Genomic DNA, 15195 nt, shown 5'->3' on the forward strand with positions numbered 1-15195 from the left:
CGGAAGGAAGGTTGGGCAATCTACTTCCGTAGTGATACTGCCTCGGAAACCCAAGGAGGGGTCGCTATGAGTCGGGTCTGACTCAACAGCACATAACAACAACAACAACCCCCTTAGGGGACTTAAGGAGGGGCTGGTAGGGTCCCTGCCCTCTTGGCATTCATCCACAAGACAATCCTGATTGATTACTTCAGGCCCAAACACTGCTACTAAGGTGGCAAATGTACTTTACATAAATTTTGTTGTTGTTAGTTGACCATCAAGTCAGTTCCAACTCATGGCAACCCCACGTCTTATGGAGTAGAACTGCTCCATAGGGTTTTCTCAGCTGTAATCTTAATGGATTAAAGGAGGTTTGGTGGAGTAGTGGATAAGGCATTTGGCTGCTAACCAGAAGGTCAGCGGTTCAAACCCACTAGCCACTCCGTGAAAGGGAGATGGGGCGAACTACTTCCATAAATATTTACAGCTTGGAAACCCAACGGGAGTTGCTGTGAGTTGGAATCGACTCGAAGGCAGTGAGTTTGGTTTGGGGTTTTCTTGGGAATCTTAATGGAAGCAGATCACCAGGACTTTTCTTCCATGGTACCACTGGGTGGGTTTGAACAACCAAATTTTAAGTAGTAGTTGAGCACTATCTGTTATCAATACCCAAGGACCTTATTATACAAATTTTGTTGTTTTTAGGTGCCACTGAGTTGGCTCCAACACATAGTGACCCTTTGTACACCAAAACAAAATACTGCCTAGTCCTGGGCCAGCCTCACAATCCTTGCTATGCCTGAGTCCATTATTGCAGCCGTGGTGTCAATCCATCTTATTGAAGGTCTTCCCTTTTTTTTTGCTGACCCTCTACTTTACCAATACGATATCTGCAAAAAGGTCACGGAGGCAGCATCTTCCGACCTCCTCTAACTTCACAAGAGGGAGACAGACGCACCATCAGCAGCCCAAGGCTTATTCCTATGAGGCCAGACATGCCACTACCCTCCAGCCTTTTTAGCAACTCCCACACCCACCGTCCCTCCTACAGCAGGAACTACCCAGTTCTCTGCTGGGTTCGATAATTCATTGTAATGGCCACACAGAACTCTCAGACAATACTCATGCTTATGGGGTTTATTAGGGAGGTAACAACAGGCTACTATTCAAGCTCAGGAATGCTCAGGATACAGTTGTTCGATCAGGACAGTCTCCCCTCTGCTATTCCTTCAGTCACCTCTCTGGCCCTTGGCCTCTTGGCCTGGCGTGTGCCCTGCTCAGGCAAGTGCTGCATAGCTCTTTTAGCTCTGCCGAGAGGGGCACCCCACTCCACCAGCAAGCCTCCTGCTCAAAGGCACTGAGCTTTCTCGCTCCATTGGCCAGCAAGCCCGCTGCTCTGTCTTGTACCTCTTGGTTCTGCTGCGGTCATATCAGCCCAGGAGGTCCAGGACAAGGATCTCAGGTCCAAGGATGCGCTGCACTCCACCTCCAGCTCTTCTCTCTCGATGGCAGTGAGATTCCCTCTTCTGCCTCTAGGAGAGCTCACATGAAGCCCAGAAGCATAGCAAAACTAACCAATCCTCATGTTAGAGTTGCATACACTTTATTTGCATGGTTCCACCCAGTAATCTGGTGGGAGTCACAGAGACCATAGTTAGAAAAGCCATCCTGGTAATTCACTGCACCGCAATATCCTTCTCCAGGGAATGGTCCCTTCTGACAACATGACCAAAGTAGGTGAGAGGAAGTCAGGTTATTCTCGCTTCTAAGGAGCATTCTGGCTGCACTCTTCCAGGACAGATTTGTTTGTTATTCTAGAAGTCTGTGGTGTTTTCAGCATTCTTCGTCAGCACCACAACTCAAAGGCATCATTTCTTCTTCCATCTTCCTTATTCATTGTCCACCTTTCACATGCATATGAGGCAAATGAAAACATCATGGCTTGGGTCAGGTGTTCCTTAGTATTTAAAGTAACATCTTTGCTCTTTAACACTTTAAAGAGGACTTTTGCAGCATATTTGCCCAGTGCAATATAACATTTGATTTCTTGACTGCTGTTTCCATGAGTACTGATTGTAGATCCCAGTAAAATGAAATCCCTGACAACTTTAATCTTTTCTCCATTCACTGTGATGTTGCTTATTGATCCAGTCATGAGGATTTTCATTTTCTTTATGCTGAGGTGTAATCCATACTGAGACTGTAGTCTTTGATCATCAGCAGTGTTTCAAGTCTTCTTCACTTTAAGCAAGTAAGGTTGTGTTGTCTGCATATCACAGGTTGTTAATGAGTCTTCCTCCCATCCTGATACTGCATTCTTCTTCATATAGTCCAGCTTCTCAGATTATTTGCTCAGCATAGAGATTGAGTAAATATGGTAAAAGAATACCACTCTGACATACACCCTTCCTGATTTTAAGCCACATAGTATCCCACTGTTCTACTGGAAAGACAGTCTCTTGGTTTATGTACAGGTTCCTCATAAGCACAATTAACTATTCTGGAATTCTCATTCTTCACAGTGTTATCCATAATTTGTTATGATCCATACAGTCAAATGCCTTTGCATAGTCAATAAAACACAGGTAAACATCTTCCTGGTATTCTTTGCTTTCAGCCAAGATTCATCAGACATCAGTAATGATATCCCTTTCTCCATGTCCTCTTCTGAATCCAGCTTGCATTTCTGGAAGTTCCCTGTCAATATACTGCTGCAACAATTTCTGAATTATCTTCAGTACAGTTTTACTTGTGTGTGACAGTAATGATATTGTTAGATAATTTCCACATTCTGTTGAATTGCCTTTATTTGGAATAGACACAAATATTGATCTCTTTCAGTTGGTTGGCCAACTAGCTTCCAAATTTCTTGGTATAAATAAGTAAATGCCTCCAGCACGGTATCCATTAGTTGAAACATCTCAATGGGTATGCTGTCAATTCCTGGAGCCTTGTTTTTCACCAATTCCTTCAGTGCAGCTTGGACTTCTTCCTTCAGTACTATTGGTTCTTGCTCATATGCTACCTCCTGAAATGGCTGAACATTGATCACTTCTTTTTGGTATAGTGACTGTGTATTACTTCCAACTTCTTTTGATGCTTCCTGCGTTATTCAGTATTTTGCTCATAGTATACTTCAATATTGCAATTCAATGCTTGAATTTTTCCTTCTGTTCTTTCAGCTTGAAAAATGCCAAGAATCTTCTTCCCTTTTGGTTTTCTAACTCCAGGTCTTTGCACATTTCATCATAATAATTTACTTTGTCTTCTTGTGCTGCCCTTTAAAATCTTCTGTTCAGCTCTTTTATTTCATCATTTCCTCCATTAACTTTATTTAACTGCTTTCCATTCAAGAGCAAGTTTCAGAGTCTCTTCTGATCCCTATTTTGGTCTTTTCTTCCTTTCCTGTCTTTTTAATGACCTTTTTCTTTCTTCATGTATAACGTTCTTGATGTCATCCCACAACTCATCTGGTCTTCAGTCATTGGTGTTCAGTGCATCATATCAGTTCTTCAGATGGTGTCTAAATTCAGGTGGGATATAATCAAGTCATATCTTGGCTCTTGTGGACTTGTTTTAATTGTCTTCAGCTTCAACTGGAACTTATATATGAATATATATCAATTGATGGTCTGTTTCATCGTCAGCTCCTTGGCCTTGTTTTGACTGATGATATTGAGCTTCTCCATCGCCCGCCTCTTTCCAAGATGTGGAATTCCATAAATTCTAGTAGAATAAACTAGCAAAAAAAAAAAAAAAAAAAAAACTACCCATGATTTCTAGCATGCCTTGCCCCACCCAAATCACAGTTCACAGCCATGGTCTGAGTTGCTGAGGCACAGGACAGGGATATGGGTGGTAGGGCTGCTTCTCACCAGGGTCCAGCTGGAGCAGGTACCTCTGGCCTTGTCCTGTGGACACATGTCTGTTGTCATAGGCAGAAGAGCTTCGGACCCAGCTGCGCCTCCTGGAGGATGCCCGTGATGGGTTGCGGCGGGAGCTGCTGGAAGCCCAGCGCAAAGTGCGAGAGAGCCAGGAGGGCCATGAAGCCCAGCGCCAGGAGGCCAGCGAGCTGCGGCGCAGCCTGAGTGAGGGTGTCAAGGAGCGTGAGGCCCTGCGGCGCTCCAACGAGGAGCTGCGGGCAGCGGTGAAGAAGGCTGAGAGCGAACGAATCAGGTGGGGTGATGTGGTGGGGTGATGTGGTAGGGTGATGTGGTGGGGTGATGTGGGGACACTCAGTCCTTCTCTGAGCCCTGTCCTTCTCACCTAGTCTTGTCCCTAGAACCTAACATCATCCCCAAGGTTCTGGAGATGTACACTGCTCTCCAGCCACAGTGAAAGAATCAATAAGATCCCTAGCTTGGAGTGTTTCAGTTGTTCCTTACCTGTTCGAGAAGGAAAGGTGGCGGCAGGTAGGGTTGGTCCAGACTCTGACCCCACCTACTGTCATCACCCTAGAGACAAGGCTCCCCCTGCCTTGGAGTCACTGGTCATCCCCTCCCAGCTGAGTTCAGGAGGGGCCACATGGGCAGGTTGTACTTGGGACACCTTCAGGCCAAGGGCCAGTCAGACCCATTCCAGGGGAAGGAACTTTTGTGTAGGGCTGCAGACTGTAGTCTTTCTGGACGTGGGGTAGCCTCTGTCCTCTGCCCTCTTCCCTTTCCAGCCTGAAGCTCGCCAATGAGGACAAGGAGCAGAAGCTGGGATTGCTGGAGGAGGCCCGGGCAGCTGTGGGCAAGGAGGCTGGGGAGCTGCGGGCTGGGCTTCAGGAGGTGGAGCGCTCCCGGCTGGAGGCTCGGAGGGAGCTGCAGGAGCTCCGGAGGCAGGTGGGCCTCTCCCTGCCTCTTCTACCCCTTTCCCTCCACCCCTCCTATCCCCCTCCCCTGGACACTTGCTATGTGCCCTTGGGCCAGCAACACCTCCTTTCTGGGGCTGAGTTCCCCTAAGTTTAAAACCAGGGGATTGAACTATGACAAAGCTCTTACCTAACCTTGATATTAATTGAGGGGCTTTGAGGAGTCCTCAAAGACCCCCTGAAACTCTGCAAAAGTACATGTGTGTGCACGTGTGCATGTGTGTGTATGTGTGTGCACTCATTCCCACATTGCTCCAAGCACAGGGTCTGGAGCTCTTGTCCAGTTCTCAGAGGAATCTGTGAACATTAAAGCTCTAGATCAGGGGTTGGCAAGCTATTTTTAAAAGAGCCAGATAGTAAAAATACATATTTTAAAATAATGCTGTATTTTAACCACCTCTCGTGATGCAGTGGTTAAAGCATTCAACTGCTAACTGAAAGGTTGCAGTTCAAACCCACTAGCTGCTCTGCAGGAGAAAGATGAGGCAGTCTGCTTCCATAAGGGTTTATGGCCTTGGAAACCTATGGGGCAATTCTGCTCTGTCCTATATGGTTGCTGGGAGTTGGAATTGACTCAACAGCAGTGGGTTGGGTTTGGTATTATGTTTTGGTGAAAGTTTGCACAGTAAATTAGGTTCCCATTTGACAATTTCTATACAAGTTGTTCAGTGACATTAGTTACATTTTTCATAAGGTATCAACATTTTCTTTAATTGTGTTCTGGTTATCTCATTTCCAGTGCTCTAGTTTCCCCGCCCCCTTTATCTTCTCATCTGTGCTTCACAGTAAATGTTGACCTTTTGTTCTCATATTGATGGTAATATTCTTTATTTTGTGTACCACTCTTATTTTGCTAAAAGGTGAACTTGGGATAGTATCAGTACAAGGTTTAAAGAGTATCTCAGGGAGTCCTCTCGTCTCAACTGGTCCAGTAAGTCTGGACTTTTTAAGAATTTGAGTTCTCTTTCTGTACTTTTCTCCCCTTCTATCAGGGTCCATCTATTGTGGCCCTGATCAGAATGGTAGGTAGTGAGAGCCGAGCACCAACTCGTTCCAGGCTCAGGGTAGATGATGCCATGGCTCAGAGGGGTTATGAGCCCTGTGGACTAGTTCTTCTTGGAAACTGTTTTTCTTCTTCCTTTCTTGCTCCTGACCAGTCGAGACCATAGTTGTATCTTAGAGGCTGCTCACAACAGACAGGAAATCTTTTCAGTGTTCCCGGCCATACGGTCTCTGTTGCAGCTGCTCAGTTCTGCCATCGAAGTATGAAAGCAGCTACAGACAATACATGGATGAACGGACATGTGTTCCAATAAAACTGTATTTATGGACACTGAAATCTGAATTTCATATCATTTCTATGTGTCAAAATATTGTTTGATTTTCTTTTTCCTCATTTAAAAATGAACCATTTTTAACCATGTAAAAATGCAGAAACCGTTCTTAGCTCACAGCCATTACAAAAACAGGCAGCTAGCCAGATTTAGCCTTTGGGCTATAATTTGTTGAGCCCTGAACTAGATGATCTCCAAACTCATCAATAACTGCAAGTGTCTGCTGTATACTGGGCACTGCCCTGGACTCAGTTTCCCACCCTGGGAGACTCAAAGAATAGGCTCCCAGGCTCTGCCCCACCCAGAGATGGTGGTGTTAGGTGCCATCAGGTTGGCTCCAACTCATAGTGACCCTGTGTACAACAGAACAAAACACTGCCCAGTCCTGCACCATCCTCACAATCTTTGCCATACTTGAGCCCATCATTGCAGCCACTCTGTCAATCCATCTTTTTGAGGGTCTTCCTCTTTTTCACTTTACCAAGTATGATATCCTTCTCCAGGGAATGGTCCCTTCTGACATGACTAGTAGGTGAAATGAAGTCTAGCCATTCTCGTTTCCAAGGAGCATTCCAGCTGCACTTCCTCCAGGATAGATTTGTTAGTTCTTTTGGCAGTCCATAGTACTTTCAGCATTCTTCAGCATCAACTCTTCTTCGGTCTTCCTCATTCATTGTCCAGTTTTCACATGCATATGAGGCGACTGAAAATACTATGGCTTGGGTTAGGCACTTTAGTCCTCGAAGTGACATCTTTGCTCTTCAACACTTTAAAGAGGTCTTTTATAGCAGACATGCCCAGTGCAATATGACATCTGATTTCTTGACTACTGTTTCTATTGGTGTTGATTGTCCAAGATTACTTGGTCCAAGTAATAGGAATTCTTTGGCAACTTCAATTTTTTCTCCATTTATTGTGATGGTGCTTATTGGTTCAGTTGCGAGGATTTTCATTTTCTTTATGTTGAGGTGTAATCCATACTGCAGATTATAATCTTTAATCTTCATCAGTCAGTGCTTCAAGTCTTCTTCACTTTCAGCAAGCAACGTTGTGTTGTCTGCATACTGCAGGTTGTTAGTCTTCCTCCAATCCTGATGCCATGTTCTTCATATAGTCCAGCTTCTCAGATTATTTGCTCAGCAAGTAAGTATGGTGAAAGGATATAACCCTGACACACACTCTTCTTGATTTTAAACCATGCAGTGTCCTCTTGTTCTGTTTGAACAACAGCCTCCTGGTCTATGTACAGGTTCCTCATGAGCACAATTAAGTGTTCTGGAATTCCTATTCTTCTCAATGTTATCCATAATTTGTTATGATCTACATAGTTGAATGCTTTTGCATAGTCAATAAAACACAAGTAAACATCTTTCTGGTCATCTTTGCTTTTGGCCAAAATCCATCTGACATCAGCAATGATATCTCTTGTTCCACATCCTCTTCTGAATCCAGTTTGCATTTCTGGAAGTTCCCTGTCAATATGCTGCTACAACCATTTTCGAATTATCTTCAGCAAGATTTTACTTGCATGTGGTATTAATGATATTGTTTGATAATTTCCACATTCTGTGGGATCACCTCTCTTTGGAATAGGCGCAAATGTGGATCTCTTCCATTCAGTTGGCCAGGTAGCTGTCTTCCAAATTACTTGGCGTAGACAAGTAAGTGCCTTCAGTGCAGCATCCATTTGTTGAAACATCTCAATAGGTATTCCATCAATTCCTAGAGCCTTGCTTTCACCAATTCCTCCAGTGCAACTTCAACTTCTTCCTTCACTACCATTGGTTCTTGATCACATGCCACCTCCTGAAATAGCTGAACATCAACTAATTCTTTTTTGAACAGTGACTCTGTGTATTTCTTCCATCTTCTTTTGATGCTTCCTGCATCGTTCAATATTTTGCCCATAGAATCTTTCAATATTGCAACTCGAGGCTTGATTTTTTTTTTTTTTTTTTTTTTTTTCAGTTCTTTCAGCTTGAGAAATGCCAAGCATGTTCTTCCTTTTTGGTTTTCTAACTCCAGGTCTTTGCATATTTCATTATAATAATTGCCTTTGTCTTCTTGAGCTGCTCTTTGAAATCTTCTGTTCAGCTCTTTTATCTCATCATTTCTTCCATTTGCTTTAGCTACTCTCCATTCAGGAGCAAGTTTTAGAGTCTCTTCTGCCACCTATTTTGGTCTTTTCTTCCTTTCCTGTCTTTTTAATGACCTTTTTCTTTTTTGTGTAAAAAGTTCTTGATGTCATCCCACAACTCATCTGGTCTTCAGTCATTGGTATTCAGTGCATCAAATCAGTTCTTCAGATGGTCTCTAAATTCAGGTGGGATATAATCAAGTCATATCTTGGCTCTTGTAGACTTGTTTTAATTGTCTTCAGCTTCAACTGGAACTTGCATATGAGCAATTGATAGTCTATTTGCTAGTCAGCTCTTGGCCTTGTTTTGGCTGAAGACACTGAGCTTCTCCATTGCCTCTTTCTACAGATAGTGTCAATCTGATTTCTGTGTATTCTATCTGGTGAGGTCCATGTGTATAGCTGCCATTTATATTGTTGATAAAAGGTATTTGCAATGAATAAGTCATTTGTCTTACAAAATTCTATCATGTGATCTCTGGTGTCATTTCTATCACCAAGGTCATATTTTCCAACTACTAGTGATTCTTCTTTGTTTCCATCTTTCACATTCCAAATCACCAATAATTATCAATACATCTTGATTGCATGTTTGGGCAATTGCAGACTACAGAAGTTGGTAAAAATCTTCAATTTCTTTATCTTTGGCATTAGTAGTTGGTGCATAAATTTGAATAATAGTAGTATTAGCTGGTCTTCCTTGTGTTGTTGTTGTTTGCCATCGAGTCGGCCCCGACTCATAGCGACCCCTCCTTGGGTTTCCGAGGCAGTATCACTACGGAAGTAGGATTGCCCAACCTTCCTTCCGAGGAGTGGCTGGTGGGTCTTCCTTGTAGGCATATGGATATTATCCTATCACTGACAGCACTGTACTTCAGGGTAGATCTTGGAACATTCTTTGTGACAGTGAATGCCATGCCATTCCTCTTTAATCTGTCATTCTTGGCATAGTAGATCATATGATTGTCTGATTCAGAATGGCCCAAACCAGTCCATTTCCACTCAGTAATGCTTAGAATATCAATGTTTATGCATTCCATTTAATTTTTGATAACTTCCAGTTTTCCTAGATTCATGGTTCGTCCTATTCCACGTTCCAATTATTAATGGATGCTTACAGCTGTTTTTTCTCATTTTGAGTTGTGCCACATCAGCAGATAGAGGTCCTGGAATCTTTACTCCATCCACATTATTAAGGTCGGCTCTTCTCTAAGGAGGCAGCTCTTCCCCAGTCATCTTTTGAGTGCCTTCCAACCTGAGGGGCTCATCTTCCAACACTGTATCAGACAATGTTTCAGGGCTATTCATAAAAGTTTTCCGGTAATACAAGTGTTTCACTGCTATTCATAGGGTTTTCAGCGGCCAGCTCTTTGAGAAGTGGATGGCCCCTTCCTTCTGAGTCTGTCTTAGTCTGGAAGCTCCACTGAAGCCTCTCCACCATGGGTGTCCCTGCTGGTATTTGAAATACTGGTGGCACAGCCTCCAGCCTCACAGAAACATGCAAGGCACCACAGTATAACAAACTGACAGATGAGTGGTAGCACCCAGAGATATTACAGTCCCCCAAAAAACCGATCCTCTCCACCTCCCAGGCAGGCTTCCTCTACCCAGGCCCCCTTCTACTGGGCTGAAGTCCTGGGAAACCACAGGGGTCCTTGAAAAGCAACTCACTGTTGTGTGCCACACCCCTCCTGGGGCTCTGCATGGCACAGATGAGCCTGTGTCACCCTCACTGTTAACTGTAGTGATGTGGTATAGGTAGGCATTACCCACCTCTGCTTTGCATTCTATGTGTCTGAGATTGCATCCCAGTTTGCTGCTTTCTGGTTGTGTGAACTTGGGCAAGTCACTTCACCTCTCTGAACCTCAGTTTTCTCATGTGTTAAATAGGGATAATGTTAGTACTCTACCCTATAGAGTTGTGTGAAGTTTAGAGTTAATATGAGTGAAGTACTTACAGTGGTGCTGGACACATAGTAAGTAAGTACTCCATAAATGTTAGGTTCTTGCCCTACAAATCTCCAGGTCAGATGGGGTATTCCTTCACCCATGAAAGGTAGTTATGAGCCCATTGATATGTTCCTAGTGAGTCCTTAGTGTTCCCTGGGCCAGGCCTGGACTGGGTGGGGTATAGAAGCAGAGCTGAATGGACTGTTGTCCAAGCCTGTGGGCATGTGCCACCCTGGGCTGGAAGGGACTGTGGTGCTGAGCATGGGTCCTAGGCTCTCTCCATGGCTGCTCTCTCTCTTACAGATGAAGATGCTGGACAGTGAGAATGCCAGGCTGGGCCGGGAGCTGGCGGAGCTACAGGGCCGCCTGGCACTGGGTGAGCGGGCAGAGAAGGAGGGACGACGGGAGGCCCTGGGCCTCCGGCAGAAGCTGCTGAAAGGCGAGGCCAGCCTGGAGGCAGTGCGGCAAGAGGTAACTGGTTGGGTGAGTGGGCTGCCTGGAGGTGAAAGCCCTTAGGAGATAGATGGGCTGTTCTCTCCTTCTCTCCTCCCTGCAGTGGGAAGCAAGTGGGGACCCCAATGCAGGAGCCATTTTGAGAGAGCCCCTAGGACTTGTCCCTATCCTCTACTCCTTGATACTCTTTCCAGTTATAATAATGGTAACTATGAGAACTGGGGGCCTACTATGTGCAGGCACCAAGTGGCTAGCACCCATAAGATAGATATAATTAGCCCCATTTTATTCAGATAAGGAGACACTAAGGCTCAGAGAGGTCAAGGAATCTTCCCAAGGCCACACAGCCTCCCAGGTCTGTCTGTGCTCTTTCCACTCTCTCTCCTTTGTATCGTGACCACAAATCTGCTGTGTGAACTTGACCAAGTCACTTAACCTCTTTGTGCTTCAAAGTCCTTATGGAGTAAGGGTTAGTACTGTACTTCAGGGGACATATGTAGATCCCTGGTACAGGTCCTTGTATCCAGGTAGGGGTTAGCAGATGGTAGTTTCCAATGAAAATGTGATGACCATGGGTTAGCTTATTCCCTAAATCAGAGGGCTTTTCTTTTATTGTGATCATGTATTCTTACCAGTAATTTTTTAGTATATGCTCCCATTGTGTGCAGGGTTACTTATAAATTATGTACATTGAGAGGCAGTGCAGCCTAATGGTTAAGAGGACAAACTTTGGAGTTCAAGCTCAGCAACTTATTAGCAGTGTGACCTCGGGCAAGTTACTTAACTGCTCTGTGCTTCAAGTTCTGTAAAATGGAGATGACTCATAGAGTGGTAATTAAGAGTTAAATATTTTTTGAAAGTATTTAGCACAGTGCCTCTAGCATGTGATAAACGCTATCTCAGTGTGGTAGGTGTTATTATTTCTAAGTGTGTACATTATAAGGCATATCTACAGAGAAGGAAGAGATAAAAAGCATATCCTAATGTTTTCTTCCCACATTCCCATAGATGTTCTTGCACCCCTGTTTGGGTGGAGACCACTAAAGAACAGGTGTTGTGCATGCCATTTAGGGGGTAGGCGCCAGGCTGGGGCCATGAGGCGGGGCGGCGGGTTAGGGGCGACCCTGCTGACCCCTTGACCCTTACCTCCGCTCTTTGTTTCCACCCCAGCTCCAGGGAGCCCAGAGGAAGCTGCAGGATCAAGAGGGCGAGTTCCGGTCGCGCGAGCGAGGCCTGCTGGGCTCCCTGGAGGAAGCACGCGGAGCCGAGAAGCAGCAGTTAGACCATGCCCGCAGCTTGGAACTGAAACTGGAGACGACCCGGGCCGAGGCTGCAGAGCTGGGGCTGCGGCTGAGTGCGGCTGAAGGCCGGGCGCAAGGTCTCGAGGCCGAGCTGGCTCGCGTGGAAGCGCAGCGGCGAGCAGCGGAGGCCCAGCTGGGAGGCCTGCGTTCGGCCCTGCGCCGTGGCCTGGGCCTCGGCCGCGCGCCCAGCCCCGCCCCACGGCCATTGCCTGGTTCCCCGGTCCGAGGCGCACCAGCCGGAGGTGAGCGGAGGACCGCAGGAAGAAGCGGAGGGCGGGTGAGCGAGTCTCTATAGCTGAGGACCCGCCCCTTGTCTAGTTCTAGTCCACCAAAGAGCCTCGCCCTTCGCAAGGCTGAGCCCCTCCTTCGAGGCTCCTGCCCACTTCGTCGAGGCTCTGCCTCCTCACCGAGGCCCTGCCCCCTGTGAGCCCCACCCTCATCAGCTTCTGGTCGGCCAAAGAGCCCGCCCTTCGTCAGGCCACGCCCCACCTTCAAAGCTCAGGTCTCTAGTCCTGCCCACGTCACGGAATCCCTGCCTCCTCTCCGAGGCCCCGCCCCTTCTGGGTTGTGCCCTTCGTCTAACTCTGTTCTACCAAAGAGCCCACCCTCTGCAAGGCCACACCCTCCTCTTCAGTCTAGTCTCTAGCCCCACCTCCTCATCAAGGCCCCTTTCGAACTTCACTGCTTCTTGAAATTAGAGGCTGTACTTAATGCCCCAACTTCTCTGAGCCTTTGAGTCCCTATTCTCTTAATTGACTCCCTCACTCTCTCCACCAGCACCCTATCCAATTCAGGCTCTCCAGTTACACACTCCTCCACACCGGGCCTGTGACCCTGATATCTTCCACAGGCACAACAAGCCTGACCCACACCCACCCTCCTTCCAGGAACATCTGAAGAGGTCGAGTCCCACCTGCCCCCAGTGCCCAGTGGATGACTAAATCTCAGGGGGCTAGAATGGTCCTTTAGGGAGCTGTCACCTTGTCTTCAGTCTGAGTGAAATCCCATCTTGATTCCGAGGACCTAGAATTAGAACCTGTTGAACCCTAGAACAATAGGGTATTGACTGTGGGATGTGGAGTTATAGACTCATCAAATGCATGGATTTATTTAGCCCCAGGACCATGTTTGTTCATTTAGTCACTCAACAAATAACTCATTAAGCGTCTACTACGGAAGGAAGATGGGGCAATCTACTTCGTAGTGATACCGCCTCGGAAACCCAAGGAGGGGTCGCTATGAGTTGGGTCTGACTTGACGGCACATAACAACAACAGCAACAGTGTAAGTAAGGAGCTCTGGTGGCGCAGTGTCTCTAAGGCATTTGACTGCTAACCAGAAGGTTGGTTCCACTCTGTGGAAGGAAGACTGGGCAATCTACTTCTGTAAAGATTTACCTCCTCAGAAACCCAGTGCGGGTCACTGTAAGTTGGAATTGTCTCAATGGCAGTGAGTGAGTTTGGTTTTTTTTTCTTTTTCTGTATGTGCCTAGTGGCACAGTGGTTAAGTGCTGAGCTGCTAACAAAAAGGTCAGCTGTTCAAACTTACCAGAGGCATGTGGAAGAAAGGCCTGGAGATGCATGTCCACAAAAATTACTGCCAAGAAAACCCTGTGGGGTTTCTGTAACACATGGGGTTACCATGAGCTAGTATTGACTCATTGGCAATGGGTTTATTTATTTGTTTATGTTTAATGTACCAGATACTATTTAAGCACTGAGAATGGGGCAGTAAACAAAACTGTTAAGCACTTCTACTTTTATGGAGTTTGTAGCATCGTGAGGATAACCAAAAAACCAAACTCACTGCCATCGATTCAATTCCAACTCATAGTGACCCCCTTTGGGTTTCCGAGGCAATAAATCTTTACAGAAGTGCATTGCCCAGTCTTCCTTCCGTAGAGTAGCTGGTGTGTTTGAACTCCTAACCTTCTGGATGGCAGTCAACTGCTTTAGGCACTATGCCACCAGAGCTCCTTACGGATAAAGATAGCAGAGAGAAAACATCATTTGTAAGTTGAGTGTATAACATATTTAGTCATAAAGGCTGTGGAGGAAAACAAGGCAAGGGAGGAGGTAGGGTTGTTGTGTGGGTACAGGAAGAGCCTCTCAGGAGGTGGAAGGTCAGGTGGAGAAGGACAAGCTGTGTAGGAACTGGGATGTGCAACCTCTGGGGAAAGAGGTCCTGAGGACAGGTGTAAAGGTCCTGAGTGGATGCACCTGTCCTGTGAGCCACTGGAGTATGGTAAGCAGGGTGGATAGGAGTGGAACTGAGATGGTGGGGACAAGAGGCCTGCCCGTATAGTCCTTGCAGGCCACTACAGGGTGGGATGAGGTGTTCTAGGAGGCCTTGGATGGTGAGTGGACACCGTGCCCCGGGGGCCTTTGGATGCTGAAAAACTTGTGTCTGCAGGGTTGCTTTGTTGTCACTTGGCGTGGGCAGGAGAGGATGTGAATAGCAGGCTGACCTCCAGGTGCCACCCTGTCCCTGGCTGCCCTGCCCCTTCCACCTCCCTATTGCTCATCCTCTGCCAAGCTGCCTTCAAGGTTTTCTCTCTGGGAGCTGGGCTTTGTTGTTGTTAGTTGTTGGGTCTGTTCCAACTTACAGTGACCCCAAAGTGTGTCTCTGGGTGGGTTTGAATGGCCAGCCTTTCAGCTGGTAGTCATGCCACCCAGGGACTCTGGGACTTAGTCCACCTGGGTTCAAACCCCCCTCCCCTCCATCACCACCAAACTTCTGTTTTGAAACTCAGCAGCAAATGACTTAACTCCTTTGAGCCTGCCTTGTCTATGAAGGAAGGTTGGGCAATCTATTTCTGTAGTGATACCGCCTCAGAAACCCTAGGAGGGGTCGCTATGAGTTGGATCCAACTCCACGGCAGTGCGTTTGGTTTGGTTTTTGGTTTTGTCTATGAAGTAAGGAGCTCTGGTAGCACTGTGCTTAAAGCATCCAACTGCTAACCATAGGGTTAGCAGTTCAAACCCACCAGCCACTCCACAGACAGAAGACCGGGCAATCTACTTCCATAAAGATTTAATACCTTGCTCAGTCGGGGTCACTATGAGTCAGAATTAACTCGATTGCAGTGGGTTTGGGTTTTTTTTTTTTTTGTCTGTGAAGTGGGGAAACTGGTATTTACCTCTCTGCGAATTACTGTGACAATGAAATGCGATGTCCTGTGGA

At 46.3% G+C, this 15195-nt stretch overlaps 1 protein-coding gene across 1 annotated transcript in view; it reads left to right on the forward strand.

Annotated features, from left to right (window-relative positions):
• The window catches only part of CROCC (ciliary rootlet coiled-coil, rootletin), a 52860-nt gene that overhangs the window by 28970 nt on the left and 8695 nt on the right, over positions 1–15195 (forward strand). Inside the window, exons 24-27 of the mRNA XM_007935850.1 lie at positions 3920–4158; positions 4649–4808; positions 10562–10729; positions 11882–12254. Coding sequence (XP_007934041.1) covers positions 3920–4158; positions 4649–4808; positions 10562–10729; positions 11882–12254 — 940 coding nt within the window. The remainder of the gene's footprint in view (positions 1–3919; positions 4159–4648; positions 4809–10561; positions 10730–11881; positions 12255–15195) is intronic.

The sequence above is a fragment of the Orycteropus afer genome, unplaced genomic scaffold (genome assembly GCF_000298275.1).
Source record: "Orycteropus afer afer isolate SDZICR_OR568_19922 unplaced genomic scaffold, OryAfe1.0 scaffold00031, whole genome shotgun sequence".
Classification (NCBI taxonomy): Eukaryota; Metazoa; Chordata; class Mammalia; order Tubulidentata; family Orycteropodidae; genus Orycteropus; species Orycteropus afer.